The sequence below is a fragment of the Anomaloglossus baeobatrachus genome, chromosome 9, assembly GCF_048569485.1.
Source record: "Anomaloglossus baeobatrachus isolate aAnoBae1 chromosome 9, aAnoBae1.hap1, whole genome shotgun sequence".
In the NCBI taxonomy this organism is placed as follows: domain Eukaryota; kingdom Metazoa; phylum Chordata; class Amphibia; order Anura; family Aromobatidae; genus Anomaloglossus; species Anomaloglossus baeobatrachus.
Genome location: NC_134361.1, coordinates 21601510 through 21622918, shown reverse-complemented (window position 1 = coordinate 21622918; position 21409 = coordinate 21601510). Strand labels below are relative to the sequence as shown.

Below are 21409 nucleotides of genomic sequence, written 5' to 3'. Positions count from 1 at the left end.
ACGTTCATGACGCATGTTAAAAAAACGTAGTGTGAAAGCAGCCTTAGACCCTGATTCATCATTGCTGTTTCTACCGGTTTCTGGAGTAACTTGATCCTTTTTAGTTACTTTAGTATGTGTCCCTTATTTTATATACATGTTGTGCCACTTTTTAGGTTGTGTAAGTCTTTTTTTTCCTCTATAGCTTTGCATATCAAGATGTTATAGACAGATTCACGGAATTTGACTTTTTGCAAATGTTGCATTCTTTGGCTCATTTCACTCCAGTCCCTGCCTAGAGTAAGGTTCTTAGAGGAGTTTTCCATTTGACGACTTTTTAAAGAATTTGTAATTTTTGGTGCTGAAAAGTCTGGGTAAAAAAAAAACAGTTAAAGACAAATATAAAGAGTATATTCGCTGAACCTAAGTGTGATACTTTGAAAATTTTGTTACAACAAACCTCAGTACTAGAGTTGAGCGAGTACCTAACTATTCGTACTCGCTATACTCATAACGAGTACTGTCTACTACTCTCATATTCATTCCGAATAGTGTGTGCAATGCAAGTCAATGGAGGAAAAACTGGCAATGTAACAAGTAACCCGAATGCCGAACTATTTGTGCGAGTAGCGAATAGTGCAGCATTTGGGTTACTCGTTACATTGTGAGTATTCCCCATTGACTTGCATTGCACACGCTATTCAGATGAATACACGAGAATTAGACAGTACTTGTTATGAGTATAGCGAGTACGAATAGTCAGGTACTCGCTCAACTGTAGTCAACCCATGCTGAAAGACAAAAAGAAAAACAAATAAAAGAGATTTAAGTAAATCGCTAATGATTAATTGGGCCCAAAAGGTACAAGGAGAAGAGATGGTTTAAAAAAAAATCAGACATACACCCCTGTTTTAAGTCCTGTGGATCTAGCACAGACTACTCAGTTGATCTGCACTGGAACAGGAATTTTACTCACTTATATAGCGCACAGTGCTTTACAGAGATGATAACCACTTTCCCCATTGGGGCTCACAATCTAAATTCCCTATCAGTATGACTTTGGAGTGTGGGAGGAAACCCACGAAAACACGGGGAGAACATAAAAACTACTTGCAGATGTTGTCCGTTGTTGTATTTGAACGCATGAACCAAAACTTCTGTGCTAACCACGTAGTAACCGTGCTGCCGGCAATGTTGTTTCAGTCTGTGGTCACCTGACTGATGTTGCTTCCCATTAGGGCTCATTTATACAACCGTATTTTCGGTCTCAGTACTGTGCATCAAAAAAAAAAAAAAAGAACTTGGACCAATATTATTCAATGGAACTATTCAGATGAGTTATTTTTTTTTCCGGACTGAATTTGTATGTGAAAAAAATTGCAGTGTGCACTAGTCTCCTTCAGATGTGACTCATCTATTCAAGTCTAAAGGGTGTTTTACACGCTGCGTCATCGCTAGCGATCTCGTTAGCGATGTCACACGCGAGATCGCAGATGCGATCTGCCGAGATCGCACATGTAACCGGCGCTATAAAAACCAACCTATGTGCGATCTCGGTAGATCGCATCTGCGATCTCGCGTGTGACATCGCTAACGAGATCGCTAGTGATGTCGCAGCATGTAAAGTACCCTTAAGGGTGCGCAACAACAATTGGATCCCAATTTTTACAGATATATTGCTATTCTTTAACATAGGAAACTGTCTTGTTAATTTTATTCACAGCTGATGGTTAAAAACAAGCGTCATATGGATGACAATACAAATGAAAAATCCTCTTTTTTTTTTTTTAATGTACAATTTTTTACCCACTCATTTGAACTTAGCCATAGAGTTCAGCAAAAAGATTTGCAGATCCCTATTCCAGCGCCCCTGTCATTAGTACTCTGTGGCGGCCGCACTAGGGTCTTTTGAAATTCTTTAGTCGGCACTTGAATATCGGCATCCTGGGCGTCTCTTTTGGATGCTGACATTCAAGTGACAGCTAAGGAAATTCACAAGACCCTGGCCTGGCTACCATAGAGTACTGATATTGATGTAGGAATAGGGTCTTATGAATATTTTTTCTCAACTCTACAACAAAGTTCACATGAGTGTATAAAAAGATTTCACACAGAACAAAAATGTAAATTTTTCATTTGTATTTTCATTCTTAGGACATCTGTTTTTACACAGCAGCTGTGAATATAATTTACAAGGCCAAAGTTTCCTATGTTAGAGAATTTCAATGTGTCATGCCTCAGCCTCAGGTCTCTATCCGGTGACGATTTAAGTGGTTGGTTTCCTCTACAGCCTATTTGTTCTCTATCTAAATGCTGATGGTTCTTTTACCTTTGCTTTTCTTCCTTGCTTTGTTACTAACCAGGTGTTCTCAGTTTCCTATTTTGTCTCTGTCTTATCACATCTTAGGTGGGGCTAGTTATACTTGCCTTGCATCTACCTTCTTTACTGGCTATAGTTCTAGGTGGATTTTTGCTATGCGTTCCAGCCCCACTGCTAGGGGATTTTGCCTGCTAGGCTGGGATCAGTGTTGTTATTGCTCTGTGATTTTTTTTTTCTATTGATTTGCCTTTCCTACAGTATTTCTTATGTTCTCTGCTTGGTGGGTAGGAGGTTACCCTTGCTTGCATTGCTTATTCTCTTTTTTACCGTTAAGCAAGTGCTTTAAGTTTTCTCACCTTCAATTTCTGTCTAGCCAGGCACACTTTCCTCATTAGTTGTGTGCAGCGACCTCCACTCTAGTTCATCAGGAGGAACGAGAAACAGCTCGAAGGCCTTTTTGGGAGACATTCTAAGCTGTGGTTTTTAGTTGTGCAGCTAGGGATATTCTAGTCTGTACAGGAACCAGTAGGGTGCGGGTACAGTGAGGTAGGCTTTATTTCTCCCTTTACCTGTGTTTGAGTTTATAAGTGCATAACACAAGGTATTTGTAAAAATCAGGTGCTGTAAGTATGATTCATATATGATACAATTTTTATTTGCACAAACTACTCATAGATTCCAAAATATCACAAAGAAAATGCAAAAAAACTTCTAGTGTACATAACTTCACTTCAAGAGGAAGAGAGTGGTCTGGACTAAAATACATATGCGATCAATTATGCAATTTTTGAAAGTTTTTTTTTTTTTTTAGCTGCTGTCATGTAGTACGGAAGCCAAATTTATATGGTTCTTTGTCTGTGGTAGCACTTTTTCACAGTAAAAACATTTTAAAAAATATAGTTTAGAAGCAATACATTTTATATTTTTTTCCCCATCAATAGATTACTGCATGATAATTATTTTTGTCAGGAGTATTGTTGTTTTTATTGGTGCTAGTTTGAATTTCATATAACTTTTTGATCATATTTTTTGGGAGGCCGGATGAACAAAATTGTTTATTAATTTTTTTACCTGCTTGGATAATCTCTTCCCAACAAAAGACAGGCGTCACTCCCACGTATGGCATTCGATGTGAGAGCATTGGATGTAATATGCTAATGACCTGCTGCAAGCGTGAACAAAGTGTCAAGCAAAAGTGATCCGTTCCTGTGATCGGATCACAGGTGTGGAGAAAGGGAAGGAGTGATCTTTCCATCTTCTCCGCTGCTTGTCTATGGATATATTTGGCACTGCACTCGTATGTCATCCAAGTGCAGTCTGATGTTTCACACACACACACCAATAGACTTATATGGGTGCATGTGATGCAAAACCTGCTGCCACAGCAGGTTGCGTTTTTTTTTTTCTAATGCTGATTTGGCTTGAGAAAAAAAATCATAAATAGACACTCCCTCATAGTTTAACACAAGTGCATGTTTTATCGGATTGCACTCATCCGTTTTAAACACAAGTGGAAGTGAGGCCTTAGTGGTGCATCCTAGTTGCATGGAGTGAGCTCAGGAGTTGAAGCAGCATGATATCTGGGCAGCATGGCGGCTGAGTGGTTAGCACTGCAGACTTGCAGTGCTGGGGTCCTAGGTTCAAATCCCACCAAGGACAACATCTGTAAGGATGTATGTGCTCCCTGTGTTTGCGTGGGTTTCCTCCCACACTCCAAAAACATATAGATAGGGACTCTAGATTGTGAGCTCCAATGGGGACAGTGTTGCCAATGTGTGTAAAGCATTATGGAATTAATAGCACTATATAAATGAATAAATATTATTACTATATTATCCAGGAGGCGTCGGCTGTGTCATACAGCCAGCATCAAATGGATCTACTGTATCTCCAACCTCTTCGGTTTAACATTTAAATGCTGTTGTAAATCTCTGACAGTGGCAATTTATTTTTTATTTATTTATTTTTTTGCGTGGTGCAATTGTTCCAGTAGCATCACCCCCCCACGTTAAAATCTTGAGACCTCCGTGAAGATCATTGATTTTACTAAATATTGCAATTCTTTAGTACTGTACTATTTAGATAGTATAAGCAATTAAACCATCACAAGTTCAAGTTCTTTGAACTGTAAATTAAAAAAATAAAATAAAAAAATAAAATATAAAAATAAATAAATATAAAAACAGTGTCTTGCGAATGTATTCAACCCCTTTGAATTTTTCAACCTTTTCCCACATTTCAGGCTTCAAACATAAAGATAAACATTTTAATATTATGGTGAAGAATCAACAACAAGTGGACACAATTGTGAAGGTGAACAAAATGTATTGCTTATTTTAAATTTTTGTAAAAACTAAAAAAAATGAAAATTGTGGCGTGAAATATTATTTGTCCCCTTTATGTTAATAGTTTGTAGCGCCCCCTTTTGCTGCAATCACAGCTACAAGTCACTTCGGGTATGTGTCTATCAGTTTTGCACATCGAGAGACTCAAATTCTTGCCAATTCTTCCTTTGTAAACAGCTGGAGCTGAGTGAGGTTGGATGGAGGCGTTTGTGAACAGCAGTTTTCAGCTCTTTCCACAGATTTTTGATTGGATTCAGGTCTGGGCTGTGACTTGGCCATTCTAACACCTGGATACGGTTATTTGTGAACCATTCCATTGTAGATTTTGCTATGTTTTGGATCATTGTCTTGTTGGAAGACAAATCTCCGTCCCAGTCTCAAGTCTTTTGCAGACTCCAACAGGTTTTCTCCAAGAATGGTCCTGTATTTGGCTCCATCCATCTTCCCATCAATTTTAACCATCTTCCCTGTCCCTGCTGAAGAAAAGCAGGCCCAAACCATGATGCTGCCACCACCATGTTTGACAGTGGTAATGGTGTGTTCAGGGTGATGAGCTATGTTGCTTTTACGCCAAACATATCGTTTGGCATTGTGCCCAAAAAGTTCGATTTTTGGTTTCATCTGAGCAGAGCACCTTCTTCCGCATGTTTGGTGTCTCCCAGGTGGCTTGTGGCAATCTTTAAACAACACTTTTTATAGATATCTTTGAGAAATGGCTTTCTTCTTGCCACTCTTCCATAAAGGCCAGATTTGTGCAGTGTAGACTGATTGTTGTGCTATGGACAGACTCTCCCACCTCAGCTGTAGATCTCTGCAGTTCATCCAGAGTGATCATGGGCCTCTTGGCTGCATCTCTGATCAGTCTCCTCCTTGTTTGAGATGAAATTTTTGAGTGACGCCCGGGTCTTGGTAGATTTGCAGTGGTATGATGCTCCTTCCATTTCAATATGATCGCTTGCACAGTGCTTCTTAGGATGTTTAAAGTTTTGGAAATCTTTTTGCAACCAAATCCAGCTTTAAACTACTCCACAACAGTATCACGGACCTGCCTGTTGTGTTCCTTGGTCTTCATGATGCTCTCTGCACTTTACACAGAACACTGAGACTATCACAGAGCAGGAGCATTTATACGGAGACTTCATTACACACAGGGGCTTATATTTATCATCATCAGTCATTTAGGTCAACACTGGATCATTTAGAGATCCTCAATCAACTTCTGGAGTGAGTTTGCTGCACTGAAAGTAAAGGGGTCAAATAATATTGCACGCCCCAATTTTCAGTTATTTATTTTTTACAAAAAATTAAAATAAGCAATAAATATCATTCACCTTCACAATTGTGTCCACTTGTTGATTATTCACCATAAAATTGAACATTTTTATCCTTATGTTTTAAGCCTGAAATGTGGGGAAAAGGTTGAAAAATTCAAGGGAGCCAAATACTTTCGCAAGGCACTGTATATATAAAATGTATCACAATGCTATTCACAATTCGAAAATACTCACTTTAAAAAAAAAAAAAGCAGTTATGTCTGTTAAAGGAGTTGTCCGACATTAGCTTAACAAAAATGTTTGAGTTTATCTGTGCTGTATTGTCATATAAATCACACCTACATTGTTATTTTTTGTTTTCTAACTTTTGTTCCTCTTGAATTATCCCTTTATTCTCTGCAGCTTCTTGTTTACATTCAGATCCAGCAAACTGACCACTTCCTGTGCAAAACCTCCCAGTCACAGCTGTCACCGCCCACCCCAGTGTCCAGCCCCACCCCAGTGTCCAGCCCCACCCCAGTGTCCAGCCTCGCCCCCTGCCCGCCCCCTGCACACACAGTCCCTGTCAGTATATTCTTCCCCAGCACCTGACCTGGTATCACTACAGCATTGCAAATAACAGCCCCACATCGGGCTCTGCACCGTACACGCACACACATGGCTCTGCACCGTACACATATGGCTCTGTACCGCACACGCACACATATGGCTCTGCACCGTACACGCACACACATGGCTCTGCACCGTACGCGCACACACATGGCTCTGCACCGTACACGCACACACATGGCTCTGCACATGCACACATATGGCTCTGTACCGCACACGCACACATATGGCTCTGCACACGCACACACATGGCTCTGCACCGTACACGCACACACATGGCTCTGCACCGTACACGCACACACATGGCTCTGCACCGTACACATATGGCTCTGTACCGCACACGCACACATATGGCTCTGCACACGCACACACATGGCTCTGCACCGTACACGCACACACATGGCTCTGCACACGCACACATATGGCTCTGTAACGCACACGCACACATATGGCTCTGCACACGCACACACATGGCTCTGCACCGTACACGGACACACATGGCTCTGCACCGTACACGCACACACATGGCTCTGCACACGCACACATATGGCTCTGTACCGCACACGCACACATATGGCTCTGCACACGCACACACATGGCTCTGCACCGTACACGCACACACATGGCTCTGCACCATACACATATGGCTCTGTACCGCACACGCACACATATGGCTCTGCACCGTACACGCACACACATGGCTCTGCACCGTACACGCACACACATGGCTCTGCACCGTACACGCACACACATGGCTCTGCACATGCACACATATGGCTCTGTACCGCACACGCACACATATGGCTCTGCACACGCACACACATGGCTCTGCACCGTACACGCACACACATGGCTCTGCACCGTACACGCACACACATGGCTCTGCACCGTACACATATGGCTCTGCACACGCACACACATGGCTCTGCACCGTACACGGACACATATGGCTCTGCACACGCACACACATGGCTCTGCACCGCACACGCACACATATGGCTCTGCACACGCACACACATGGCTCTGCACCGCACACGCACACATATGGCTCTGCACACGCACACACTTGGCTCTGCACCGTAAACGCACACACATGGCTCTGCACACGCACACATATGGCTCTGCCAGCCCCCCCATCCCCATCCCCATAGGGAACACATGTGGAGTACATACTCACCTGTCCTCGGTCCCCGCCGCTCCTGCACGTTCGTGCGCTGTCTGTGTTCTCTTCAGCACAGTAGTGACGTCACCGCTGTGTGCAGAGAGAGAGCACAGACAGCGGGAGGGACAGTGATGAGAAGCTGCGCTGCTTCTCATCAGCACTTTCAAATGTACCGGCATCTGTGATCTGTGATCTGTGATGCCGGTACATTTGAATGTGCGATCCTGGGCAGGGGGCCCGGTGCTGGAGCTGACACTACGGCAGCTGCCGCCAGGCCCCGCCCCCAGGTCACGGACCCCCACAGCAGTGCAGGGGGAGGTTACTGGAGGTGCGGGGGAATGTGTGGGAGGGTGCAGGGAAGGGGGCGGTGACTCCTCGCACTGTAGACACCCAGCAGGGAGGCGACATGCTGTTCCACATTTGCATGTCAACATGGCCCTGCCCATGTAGACGTGCAATGACCGGAAGCAGCAAAATCGCGGCAGGAGCGGTCACATGACCACTCTGAGCCGGGGGAGAGGGGCTGACAGCAGGGCAGGTAAGTGGTCTCTATCTACTTACTTGCCCCAATGTAGCCCAATAGGGAAATAAAAAAAAAATGTCAAAGAAGCCGGATAACCCCTTTAAGTCCAATCTATCAAAATATGAAATTATTTAAGAGAAACACAAAATGCCCTCCCCCCAAAAAAATAAAAATAATAAATTCCAGCTCTGTGAATAGTGTTTCTACAACTTAAAATGTAAAATATGGAATATTGTTGGATCTATTATGTTCTTCTTCTTATTCCTTGTTATTACTTTTAAAATAAAAAAATATAATCTTTAGAACAATTTTATATTAGAAAATAAGAAAATGAGATATTTATATACATTATTTCACCATTTAATTAGTTTTTTTTGTAATGACATGATGAAGTGGACGCCTCTGTCCTGCACCTCTGGATGCTTCTTCTGCCCGGATTCTTCACACATGGCAGAGTATAATGACACAGACGCACTCGGCTCCTCTGACCCCAGCTGAATTGCTTCTCTTCACTTTCACTTTTGCTTTGGTTTGCAGGAAGAAAGATGCCTTCTTTTGGGGGTCCGAGTAACACTTCTTACGAGGTGTCGACTGGGGTAAGAGTCTCGTCATTTACCTAATAAGCCTTTTAAAAGACAAAGAAGGTGGAGAGGGAGCAGGGACAGCAGGGTATGTTACCACTGGGAGGGGAGTGCACAGAGGAGAAACAGGAGCAGCGACATTGCTTCATAGTATAAATTCTCCAGAATCGTACTGACATAACACTATAAGGCTATGTTCACAAGCTGCATCTTTTACTGCATTTTTTACTGCATTTTTGGTGCATTTTTGAGGTCACAAAGATACACCCCAATGCATGCATTTCCATCCCCCAGCAAAATCTATGAGATTTCTAGTTTGCTGTCCGCACAGTGTATCTTTTTTTTGGCTGCGATTTTGAAGATGCAGCATGTCAATTCTTTCGTTTTTTGACAGTGTTTTTGAGCCCTTCCAATCAATAGATTTCACTTAAAAAAAAACGCTTTGGGCAAAATGCAGTAAAAGCACGGTAAAAACGCATGCCGCGGGTGCGTTTTTTGGGTCCAAAAACGCTGCAAACATAGCCTAAAGCAAAGAATATTCAGGTACTATATCCTAAAGGAAAACTCAGTGAGTCACAATCATAATACAGTGACACACAAAGTGATTACTGGTCTCCACTCCATTTCCCACCTAATATACCTGACATAACGTCACTGAGGCTGGTTATACATTATAATCAATCATTATGTAGATATCGGACCCCCAGGTTTGGTTGTATGTTATTATGTATACTGATAATCTAATGTCAGGGAAAGGGAGATAATTCACACGCTGCAGATTTTCTGGCAGAAACATCCGCAGCTGTCTTTATCTGAAACAACCGCGCTCCTAATCTCCTAATAATCTTTCTGCAAGAAAATCTGCCGCTTTTTGTCCACATGCTGTGTATTTGCTGCAAATTTCCAACGATTTGTGCTCTGAAAATTTGTAGCATAATAAAGTATCAAGCTAAGGAGTTTAGACTCTTAATAAAATCCTTAGAAGGGCAATTTTTTTTTTTCAAAATTAAATTCAGATTTTAATGTTTGGCCAAACATCAAAATACGTAAAACTATTTTCCCCAAATCTTCCACAGGGGTTTTCCAATGTAACAATAGTAATTCAGTGCTGTAACTCAGCCACTGCTCCAGTCCCTGATTGGCCGCAGTGGTGACATAATGCTTACAGCGCACATCAATGCTGCAGCCAATCACTGAGCACAGTGGGTGTATAATTGTAGAAGACACTGAGCTTAGTGATTGGATGCAGCGGTTACGTGCATTGCAGCCTTGACGCCACTTCTGCAGCCAAAACAATGGGACTGAACCATCGTCGGGGAGCTGATGCTGGACCATGGGAGGCAGATTACCTGCTGTTTGTTACCTTAAATTTATTAAGGATTGTGCAGCAAATATGTAAATTCATAGTGGAAAATTGATTTGCAAAGTAAGAACTTACCCTATAGCAAAAAAACAGCCTCACGGCAGCCATTTTTTTTTACAAACTCAATAAGACAGATTGCTTTGAAACTGGTTTTATTCTATAATGCAGCATATAATATGTGAATGAATAAATAACCAACTACGAGAACCTCCATGGGAGAACATCAGCTCCTTACTACGCGAACATGAACTAATATTGATTTTTAATATGGCAATGTATATTTGGCCTACAATTGAGAAATGGCTCTATGATAACATCACCAGTTACTTTGTGTCTTTCCAGACGACAATCATTGCAGTGGAGTTTGATGGAGGAGTCATCATTGGATCGGACTCCCGGGTGTCCGCTGGGTAGGTTTACCTCCTCTGTGTATGTATCCTATTTCTTTGGTTCTCAGGCCCAGTTTATACTTTTCTCCTCCTTTAACAGAGATTCTGTGGTGAATCGAGTATTTAATAAACTGGCTCCTGTCCACGACAAGATCTTCTGCGCTCTGTCGGGCTCCGCTGCGGACGCACAAGCCGTGGCCGACATGGTGCAATACTACATGGAGGTGCACAGGTCAGTGCTCAAAGGGTGGACACCAATTAATCTATCATTAGTGCCTATTGTTTATCTATTTCCATAAACTAAGATCTAATTTCATGTGATATAGGACATTACTAATCTTATATTGCCAGATTCAGAACAATACAGTGGCAGATAGTTCATTATGTCTATGTCTAAATTAAAGGGGGCTTCCATGTATATTGAGCACTCTCCCTGCTTGGGTTAGTCCATCTAAGGGCAAGAGGCAGAGTCTCAGACTACCAAAGAACAGTTTCTGAGGTCCAGACCCTCACCCTTCTTTTTGATGGTCTGGGGGAGTGTCTCAGACTACCAAAGTGGGCATAGATGTAGATGGCAGCCATTGTACATTCATAAAGAGAAAGATGGGAACTGTACCAGAAAAAAAAACCTAAAAGGAGCACACCAGGTATTTTAATGGGTATTATTTTTTATTGTGAGGTCACTCTAATTATTGCAGATTTCGCTCTGTCTTTTTATCTATTTATTTATTTTTAAATTGTGCAAACCAGTACAGAAGATTTTAATATAACTTCTATTTCAGTCCCATACTTTAAGATTTATATTATTTTTTTTCTGTTCTCCCAACAGTGTAGAGATGGGAGCTCCCCCTTTGGTGTTAGCTGCTGCAAATCTGGTGAAGGGAATCAGCTATAAGTACAAGGAAGATATGGTTGCCCACCTCATTGTGGCCGGCTGGGATCGAAAGAATGGAGGACAGGTGAGGAAAGCGAAGGATGATGGAAAGGAAGCGGTGCAGTAGTCTGTGAGCTCTTCCTTGCTGCACTTTGTAGCTGCGCTTTGTAGTGCGGGTCCCTGTGGCTTGAAGCACTTAAGAGTCCCTTCCGTACTAGGTAGAGTACTGTTCTCTATGCTAGTAGCGTGGATCCCCTTGAGTCTGACCGTGATCGAGGCCCCGGAATCCTAGGTGCCACTTGGCTCTGGAAACTTGGGTGGTCAGAGGGGCTTGGAAACCCTCCATCCGGCAAAGTCTGATGATGCAACGTGGAATTGCACCACCCTAGGGTGCTTCACCCTGAACTGCCCTGGCCCCGGGAGAACTGACACGGTATCTCCTCAGCGACCGTTAAACTCCTATGTCCCACAGGAGCTACCCGGAAAGACATCTGCTATCACTTCTGCTCGAGAACTCTCAATTGCTGTGTGTGTATGACTCCTCACTCCCCCTGGTGGCTGCCCCTCCCCCTACCCAAGTGCTAAGCTAGTGGATTGAGGTCCCGGTTGTGATGGCATTCTGTAAACACCACACTGTAGGCGACCCCTTTGGTACCCGACCCTAGCCCAGTCCCCAGTGGGGAAGGGGCAACCCATGTGTGTATGTGGTTGTGGATGGTGAAACCGGTACCGACCTCCCCTGAATCCATGATCAGTACTACACCCTAAGTGGAATGCAGTACCCTGTGGTGACCAGAGCCTCAGGGGCGCTACATTTAGCCACACCCGAGATGTGATAGGGGAGAGAAAATGAATAAATGAAAACACTTATGACTGCAAACCAGAAGAATAGAAGCAGAGGTAAAAGATAATCAGCACTTGGACAGTGACTGATCAGGCTGTGGTTCAGTGAAGAAGGAAACCAACCACACAGCACAAGGTCAGGATTGAATTCCGAGGCATGACAGGCTCACATAAACCTGCAGCTGACTGTGATAAAGAAGCTGCATTGCTCAGACAAGCCCCCGTGACTAGCTAACGAGTTGGATCCCCACTGATCTGACATTGGGCCATTAGTATTGTGATCCCAGAATACTCCTGTAATGGACATCACTGTTCTCCAACCACATGTAGGAGTCACATGTTGTTGTGAAACCTCTCAGGTATTGGCAGTAGTAGATGCTGTTCATTAGTCACCACTGTTGATAGTTGGCACCATGGCCAACACCATATCACTGAGAGTTACCACTGTACTGAGAGCCCTCATCATTATGTCTTGTATTAGATTTTTATTATTGTGATTCCAAAAATGAAAGAATAAATATTGAGTGGTTGTGGTGAATGTGTATCTTCTCCACAGGTCTACGGGACACTGGGCGGGATGATAACACGACAACCCTTTGCCATCGGTGGATCGGGCAGTACATACATATACGGTTATGTGGATTCCGTTTTCAAACCTGGCATGTCGAAGGAGCAGTGCGAAAAATTTGCTGTTGATGGTAAGAAGAGCTAGAGATCATCACATCAATACTTTTTGATCTAAAATAAAGTACATATAATGTTTTTAGTAGTGATGAGTGAGCGTGCTCCCCACAGCTCGTTACTCGATCGAGTATCTGAGTTTGAACATGCTCGAGTTTCCCATTGACTTCCATTATACTCGGTACTTGAGTCCTATCGGAGCACCTGATGCTCGATCGAGTAACGAGCATTAGCGATCTCTATTTATTAGCCATGATAAGTCGTTGCCTTATTCTTGCCTCCTCATCTTCAGCCTTGTGTCATCATGTCTGAACCAGTCATCAAACGCGCCTTCAGGCCTAACGGAAATATCCAAGATTTGAGAATAGCATCGGTGTTCAGCTTGTCATGTTGGCAGCTGACAACGAGATGACCTGTAATTTAATGGTTGTCCATAACACTCCAAAACAGGAAGGTCTCTGCCATAGTTTGGTCTTGAACGATAGACTACTACTATGATGACAATGTGATGTTTTTTTTTAAACAATAGATTTTTATTGAGTTTCAAATTGTTCACAAACAAGCAAAGGAGACCCGGAAAAAAAAAAACATTCCGCGGGTCAAATACAATATACAGTACACAATAAGTCACACAAACTTCGTATGATAAGAGGCTAGGGAACGATCCTGAAAATAGACTAGTGAAATACAATGTGATGTATTACCAATCGCTTTGGCATCTATGGCCTGAGGGCCCAGTGAATAAGTACAATACAATTTTTCAAGGACATGGCAATGCTCTAGGTCGTTCCCTACAAAGGTCCCACAACTTGGGGGGACTCACTATCATAACCAGAGAGAAAAACTACAAACAGGAAAGAGAAAGAGAGAGAGCACGCTATCGCGTATCAGAAAGATGGAAAAGAAAAGAAGTTAATCATTGCACTTTATTTCAAGATATGATGGTATAGGGGGGATGATAAGAACGCTTCCCAAGGGAACCAAGTCATGGCGACTTTGTTCCTTTCCTGGCTAGATCCGGACATCAGAGACTCCATGCGGTGAGTCAAGTTCACTTCCTCAAACCACTCCTCCAGAGACGGGGGATCCATGGATTTCCAGTGTCTGGGGATTACTATTTTTGCGGCCTGCAGTAGATGTCTGAGTAATGATTTTTTAAAGTTTGATTTGGACATGGGGAACATATAGAGTAAGATTGCTTCCGGCGATTTTGGGACTGAGATCCCTGTTACCTCTGACGCTGCCCTGAGGACTCCGGTCCAGAACGCATGTAGGGTCGGGCAGGAGCACCATATATGTGAGATCGTACCCAACTCCGTTTCACAGCGCCAGCAAGTATCCGGGACCTCTGGGAACCAGTTATGTAATATGATTGGAACTCTGTACCACCTCGAAATTATTTTGTAGCTTGTTTCTTGCGATTTGGAGGCTATGACAGACTTATGAGAGAGGGAGAAACATTTTTCCCATTGGGATTTTGTGAAAGTTTTGTTAAGTTCCAACTCCCATGCCTTGCAGAACGGCGGCAGGGGGAGTAAGAGTTTTTCCGAAAGCAACTTGTAAATGACCGAGGTCGCGTGTGGTATGTTTGAGTTGGCAAGACAGAGTGATTCAAAGGTAGATAGAGGGCGTACCAGCGTGTCTTTCTCAGGGATTGATGCAAAAAAGTGCTGTAGTTGAGCATATTCGAATAAATGGCGAGACGTGGGGGTCTCATCTCCCATGATCGAGTTCAGCGGCAGCAAAATTCCATTGGGGGCCACCTGGTGAAAACGAAGAGGACGGGCTTTCGGGAGCCCCAAAAAAAGCGGAGCCGTACACCCCGGTGTAAACCTAGGGTTTCCTGTAATAGGAAGTAATGGGCCACAATTGTCCAACAGCCCTTTTTTTTGTAGGGAAGGGACGTTCAGGGATTTCAATGTGTTGGCTGTCGTGTAGGATATGTCTATGTTCTTGGGTAATAGGGAGGCGCGTAACCACGGCAGGGCCCCCAACGGGATTGGACACACATCCGCCGCCACACGTACCCACAGTTTAGTCGAATAGTTATGAATCCAATCTAGTACCCGGGCATGTGCTGCTGCAAAATAGTATTGACGACAATCCGGCAAGCCCGTCCCCCCCGCCTCCTTAGGCCGAGTCAATGTCTCCCATCGTAACCTCGGGTGTTTGGACGCCCAGACGAAATTTTTAAATTGTCGCCTAAGCCCATCCCAGAACGAGGCTGGGATATATGTGGGGATCGTATGTATCAGATACAATAACCTGGGTAGGATTGTCATCTTTAATATGTTAATGCGTCCAAACCAGGAGAAACTCGTTCGCTCCCAGGCGGCCAAGGAATTCTCTAATCTGGAAAGGAATGGCTGGAAGTTCAGGGGGAATAGTCTAGACAGCTCCGAGGGAAGACGAATCCCCAAATAAGTTATGACATTGCCCGAAGGCCATTTAAATGGGTAATACGTCTTTAATTCTTGTACCATTTCTTTAGGGAGGGAGACATTGAGGGCCTCGGATTTGTCCATGTTGATTTTGAAATTGGACCATTTACCGAATCTCTCCAGTAGTTCCAATAGGTTAGGGAGGGAGGTTGCCGGATTGGTTATGTAAATTAATACGTCGTCAGCAAACGCAGAGCATTTATATTCTTTACCTGCTAATTTAATTCCTCGAATCTCCGGGATGCTGCGAATGGCGGCCAAAAGATGTTCCATGATAAGTATATATAGGAGGGGGGATAGTGGGCAGCCCTGTCGGGTTCCATTGTGGATGGTAAAGGGGTTAGATATGGAGCCGTTTAATTTTAACCTAGCTGCTGGGGACTTGTAAAGTGCAAGTATTTTTTCACGGAAAGAGGGACCAAGACCAATGTGCGTGAGGGTGTGTGCTAAAGAAGACCAGGCAATTCTATCGAATGCCTTTTCAGCATCCAGGGATAGGACCATCAATGGTATTTTATGGGTTTTTGCGTGATGTATGATATCAATCGTTTTTAGGGTGTTGTCCCGTGCTTCCCTGCCCGGGACAAAACCCACTTGGTCCGGGTGCACCAGCGAGGGGAGCAGTGGACCTAGCCTGTTTGCTATTAATTTTGCGTAGATTTTTAAATCAGTATTCAGCAGTGAAATTGGACGGTAGCTCTTGCATATGTGAGGATCTTTTCCTGGTTTGGGGATCACAGTGATGTAAGCCTCCGTGGACTGAGCCGGGAACGGGCAGGATTCAGAGATAGAATTAAATGCAACCAACATCAAAGGGGATAGAAGCTCTGCTAATAATTTGTAAAATTTTCCTGTGAAGCCATCTGGGCCCGGACTCTTGTTGTTTGGTAAGTTTTTTATTACCTCCAATAATTCTGTGTGAGTAAAGGGGTTGTCTAGGTCTGTTACCACTTCTGGGCTCGGGATGGTGAAAGGGGATGCAACGGGGTTTGGGGCGCTTTCTGGGTTAGGAAGGTTGTATAAATTCGAGTAATATGTGCGGAAGGTTTCCGAAATCTCCGCCGTTGTGTGGACCATGGAGTCATTAGATCCTTTGATACAAGGGATAAAGTTTTGGGTACATTGTGAGCGTAATGCCCTAGCAAGCATCCGTCCCGGTTTATTAGCAAATTCGTAGACGCGGCTTCGCCCAATTTGAAGGTATCGTTTGTAGGAGTCATCTAGCAAATGTTTTACTTCTTGTCTTGCTTTCAGAAGACTCCTCAACGTTTCCGTCGAAAGCGCGCTTTTGTGGGTTAATTCGAGCTTGGCTACGTTTTGCAGGGCTGAACTCAGATTTTGAGCCTTAGCTTTTTTTATGCGCGAGCCGTGTTTGATTAATACCCCCCTTAGTACACATTTTAGTGCTTCCCATTGAAAAATAGAGGCCGTTGTGTCGGAAGCATGATCAGAGAGGAAATGTCTTATTGAATCCTGCACGTCTAACAGGCACCCAGGGTCCTCAAGTAGGCTCTCGTTTAGACGCCACGGGTGCACCGTTTTGGCGAGGGAAGGGATCGTCATGGTACAGTAGACTGGTGCATGATCTGACCATAATATGGTACCTATGGTTGTAGAGGCTACCCAAGGAAGGGCCGAGTGTTGGATCAGGATATAGTCTATCCTACTGTAGGAATCGTGTGGAGTAGAATAGAAAGTGTAATCCCTGTCCGCCGGGTGTTGCAGTCTCCAAACGTCACATAATTGTAACCTGAGGAGAGCTTTCCTAATCTGTTTGATGGCTTTGTAGGATAGATGTGATTTTTTCTTCGAGTTGTCAAGGACAGGGTCCAGTGTAAGGTTAAGATCAGAACACAAAATGACCGTGCCCTGAATCAGTGGGGAGGCGGTGTCCACTAGGTTTGAGATGAAGCTAGGTTGGTCTTGGTTCGGGGCATATACATTTAATAATGTTATTACCTGGCCCTCGATGTTTAAAGAAAGGATGATGTATCTAGCCTCTCTATCCAGTGTGCAGCTAATTAGTTGGTGGGGGAGAGATTTGTGGATAGCGATTGCGACTCCTTTAGACTTATTGTTGGTATTATTGGCAAAGTGCCAACTGGTGTAATGTTTATGTTTTATGTTGGGTGAGTGATTTTCCTTAAAGTGTGTTTCTTGAAAGCATATAATCTGTACCTTCTGTCGGTGAAAGTGATGCAAGATTTGTGCCCGTTTTTCCGGTGTGTTCAATCCCTTGGCGTTGAAGGAGGCAATTTTCAGTTCCATCGCTCCGAATATGTAGTGTGACAATCCTGCAGATTACAGAACTTAGTGCAATGCCAAGAGAGAAAAAGAAACAGTAAGGTAAAGATCGAAAGAAAGAAAAAAAAAAGAAGATAATACTGGAGACAACAAAAGACAGAGGTATAGCCTCTGTACGGGAGAGTCTAACTAGAGGGGTACTAACGTATTACAGGAGCTTGTACGACCCTGAAAGGCAGGACAGAGGCTCCTACCCTATGTGGGGCGAAGACCGGTCTAGCAGCTAACAAGGTGGCACAGGAGCCTGCATGAAACCACAATATGGATAACATTCAACTTAATATAACTGATTATTTTCACCGGCTAGGTAATTAAGCAAAATACACTTGGGCTTCTGATAAGAGATGAATCTATAAGCGTGTCCACTACTACCATGAAACTGCTCAAGGGGGGGGAAGGAAAGGGGAAGAAAGAGGGAAAAAAAAAAAAAAAAGAGGGGGGGGGGGCAGGGGGGAGAGAAAGGGGAAAGGGAGCCTTAACACAACTGTGACATATATAAAACTGTTGATGCTACTGGATTCTTGAAGGAGTTCTGGGGTAGCTCCCAATAACGGAACTCCCTCCACCGCTTATACCAAGTACAACAGGGTTTACCGCATTCTCTTCAGACCCCACGTACTCAAGTGCCAGCCTGACCTACATAGAGGTGGCGAACCAAGGACTGATATTGAACTACAATAACGATGTGGATTCTTCTAACAGTCCTGTCATCAGAATGCAATACCACGGTCTGCAGTTGGACCCTTATTTTTTACTTCCTCCTTTTGGTCTGTCTCTAAGGGGTGGTCCCGGAGGAGGACATGCCGAGGGTCTTGTGGGCTTTCTAGCCTGAGACAGTCCATTCCTTGTGAGCAACTCCCATTCAGGTAGAGCAATGTTAGGAAGGTTCAGATTCATCAGGAATCCCCGTAAGTCCCCAGGCGCTCTAATCATAAATATCTGGGGGCCTTTCTTTACTGACAGAGAGAAGGGAAACCCCCATCTGAATGGAATCCCCTTGTCTTGTAGAAGCGTGAGCAGGGGTTTAAAGGCTGCTCTTTGAGCCAATGTGTATCTGGATAGATCTGGCATGATACGGATAGTCTTGCCCTGGTATGAGAGTGTTTGTTTCTGGCGAGCGGCCTGTAGAATTAGTTCTTTGAGGTGGAAAAAGTGAATCCGGCAAATTATATCCCTTGGATGTGGATTATTGGGATCTGGTGGTCGTAGGGCTCTATGGGCCCTGTCCAGCTCAATAAAAGTGTCCGGCGGACGTCGTAGTAACCCATTAAAAATAGCGGTCAGTGTGGATGGGATGTCCGCAGTGAGTATGGATTCTGGAAGGCCCCGGATTCGTAAATTATTCCTCCTATTTCTATTTTCTAAATCGTCCATGGTAGCTTGGAGGTTTTGTAATTGGGAGGAGTGCTGCTTAACAGTATCTGTCAGTTCTTGTATGGTTTTCATCGTGGAGTCACGTGACTGAGTTAGGGAGTCCACTTGTGCTGACAGGTTTGTTATCTCCGAGCGGACTGCGGCAAACTCCTGTTTACATTCAGCAACAATCTTGGAGGTCAGGTTAGCTATATCCTGCTTGGTAGGCATGGATTCCAGAAGTGCCCGCAGGTCCGCCAGGGTAGCGGGTCTGCTCTCCTCTGGGGATGTATGTTTCAGCAGCTCCCTATTCTCCTCCTGCGGACATTGTTTGAATCTACTGAGGGATTGGCCCCCAACTGATCCTCCGGCAGGGACCACCTCGCAAACAGAGGAGTGTATTGTTGTCTGAGTCCCTTCTCGGGGGGGTAGAGCACGGATCATAGTTTCTGTTCTCACACTGTCTCCGGGTGGGGTCGAGGGCCAGGACGATCCCGTCGACCACTGTGTAGGTGAATCAGAGGTGTGCAAGAGTGGGGGGTCCATCCACATCATGTGGGCAATGTGATCTTGCGGGGTCGCTTCTGGGGTCCCCGGTTCTGATCTGGTCTGAAGCTGGCTTTGTGTGGGGGCCTGTGAACATGGGGTATTGGGGAATAGCGACCCCCTCTCAGCTCCCCTTCCCCTCCGTGGGTCTCCCTTCTGGGTATATGGCAAGGGGGGAGAACCTGTGAGCAAGGCAGATACAGCACTGCCAGGCATCCCCCCCTCCACCCCTGACAGTCCTGCACTGAGTGCTGGGAGGACACATGGTGCGCTCCCATCCCCCACCGCCGGCTCCTGGACAGCGACGCCACTCTCCCCCACTCCACACCTCACCTCCTCAGACGCTGCCGTGCTGTGTCCGTCCTCTCCCTCCCTGCTTGTGACGGCTGGAGCAGGTAGGAGCGATCTTCCCGGCGAGCTGCTGGACTGTGCGCTCTTTGCAGGCACGGGTCCTCCCATGCTGCCGCCCGGGTCTCCACGTGGGGGGCCGCCATCTTGGCCGGCGGCGTCTCCTCCATCAGACCGCCGCGCTCCCAGCCTCTGCACGGGTTCCTCACCCGACTTGCAGGGCGGTGATCTGGCTGCCGGGGGCTGCAGGGGAGCCTGGGGATCCGTCCCAGCTGCTGTGTGCTCACCCTGCAGCATGTCCTGTGGTGGGTCCCTGATCTGGTCTGACGGCGGGAAACCTCCGGTCCCACGGTGGAGGGTATTAGCCCGAGTTAGCAGGTGGGCTATGTCCCCCTTGGTGGTCGGGGGTTGGGAGGAGGCCCGGGCCCTGGACTTTCGGGTAGATTTGCCCATTATTATAATCTGTAAGCCGGTGAAATATTGGTGGTGCTGCAGGAGCTCCCAGAGATGCGACCTCACACCACCATAGCTAGCCACGCCCCCCCGACAATGTGATGTTTTCCTTGGTTCTTGTTGTAGGCTAATTAGTGAATATTTACTCCTTAATTACACAAAACATCTATTTTAGTGAAAATAAGCATTTCTATGATGACAATTATATGCCGTTTTCTTGTTTCACAGCGTTGTCCCTGGCCATGGGTAGAGATGGATCGAGCGGAGGTGTCATCTATATGGTTACTGTGACAAAGGACGGCACAAACGAGAACGTTATCAGTGGAGACAGCATTCCTCGCTTCTACGACCTGTCATAATGTAATCCACAGATGTAAATAAATATTTTGGATGACCTATATTTCCTTCAGTAGTTTTACTTAAGTCTCTCCCGTCCAGATGTTTATATCACTCGACTGTTTTCTGCTGTTCTCCTTGAATCATCAGTCTTGATTTTACACTACATACATCTATAGCACCTAGACGTTCATTAACACACAAGATAGTGCAAAATTGCATATTTTAAATGTAGACATTTCTTGTAATATTAAAACAAATGTGTCAGTAGTTTGTTTTTTTTTTTAATCAACTTTACAGCATAAAATTATGATGCCAAACACCATTTGCAACTTTTGTCAATGTGCGCTACTCTTACCAAAGGGGTCATGGGTTAGTGGGATGGAAGGGACATCTTACAGATCAACAGATTTACAAAAGATCATTTTATGACATGACCAGATGAAGATGAAAGTATGATGTGCCGATCTTTAAAAATTCTGTGTACAATAATACTGGACAGCATATACTACACTGTGTGCAGAATTATTAGGCAAATGAGTATTTTGATCACATGATAATTTTTATACACGTTGTCCTACTCCAAGCTGTATAGGCTGAGAGCCAACTACCAATGAAGTAAATTAGGTGATGTGCATCTCTGTAATGACGAGGGGTGCGGTATAATGACATGAACACCCTATAT

General features: G+C 44.6%; 1 protein-coding gene across 1 annotated transcript; it reads left to right on the top strand.

The window, feature by feature from the left end:
• The first annotated feature begins 8690 nt into the window (after nt 1-8690).
• Nucleotides 8691-20981, top strand: PSMB9 (proteasome 20S subunit beta 9). Its single transcript, XM_075322443.1, has 6 exons — nt 8691-8808; nt 10499-10566; nt 10646-10777; nt 11375-11504; nt 12819-12960; nt 20617-20981. The coding sequence occupies exons 1-6, from the start codon at nt 8758-8760 to the stop codon at nt 20745-20747; spliced, it is 654 nt and encodes a 217-aa protein (XP_075178558.1). The 5' UTR covers nt 8691-8757; the 3' UTR covers nt 20748-20981.
• The last annotated feature ends 428 nt before the right edge of the window (nt 20982-21409 follow it).

Bases quoted from the DNA above. Each gene is read 5' to 3' on its own strand.
- PSMB9 (XM_075322443.1), top strand. From the start codon at position 8,758: ATGCCTTCTTTTGGGGGTCCGAGTAACACTTCTTACGAGGTGTCGACT. The intron at 8,809-10,498 runs GTAAGAGTCTCG...GTGTCTTTCCAG, and splicing joins CTTACGAGGTGTCGACTGGG to ACGACAATCATTGCAGTGGA. The intron at 10,778-11,374 runs GTCAGTGCTCAA...TTCTCCCAACAG, and splicing joins TACTACATGGAGGTGCACAG to TGTAGAGATGGGAGCTCCCC.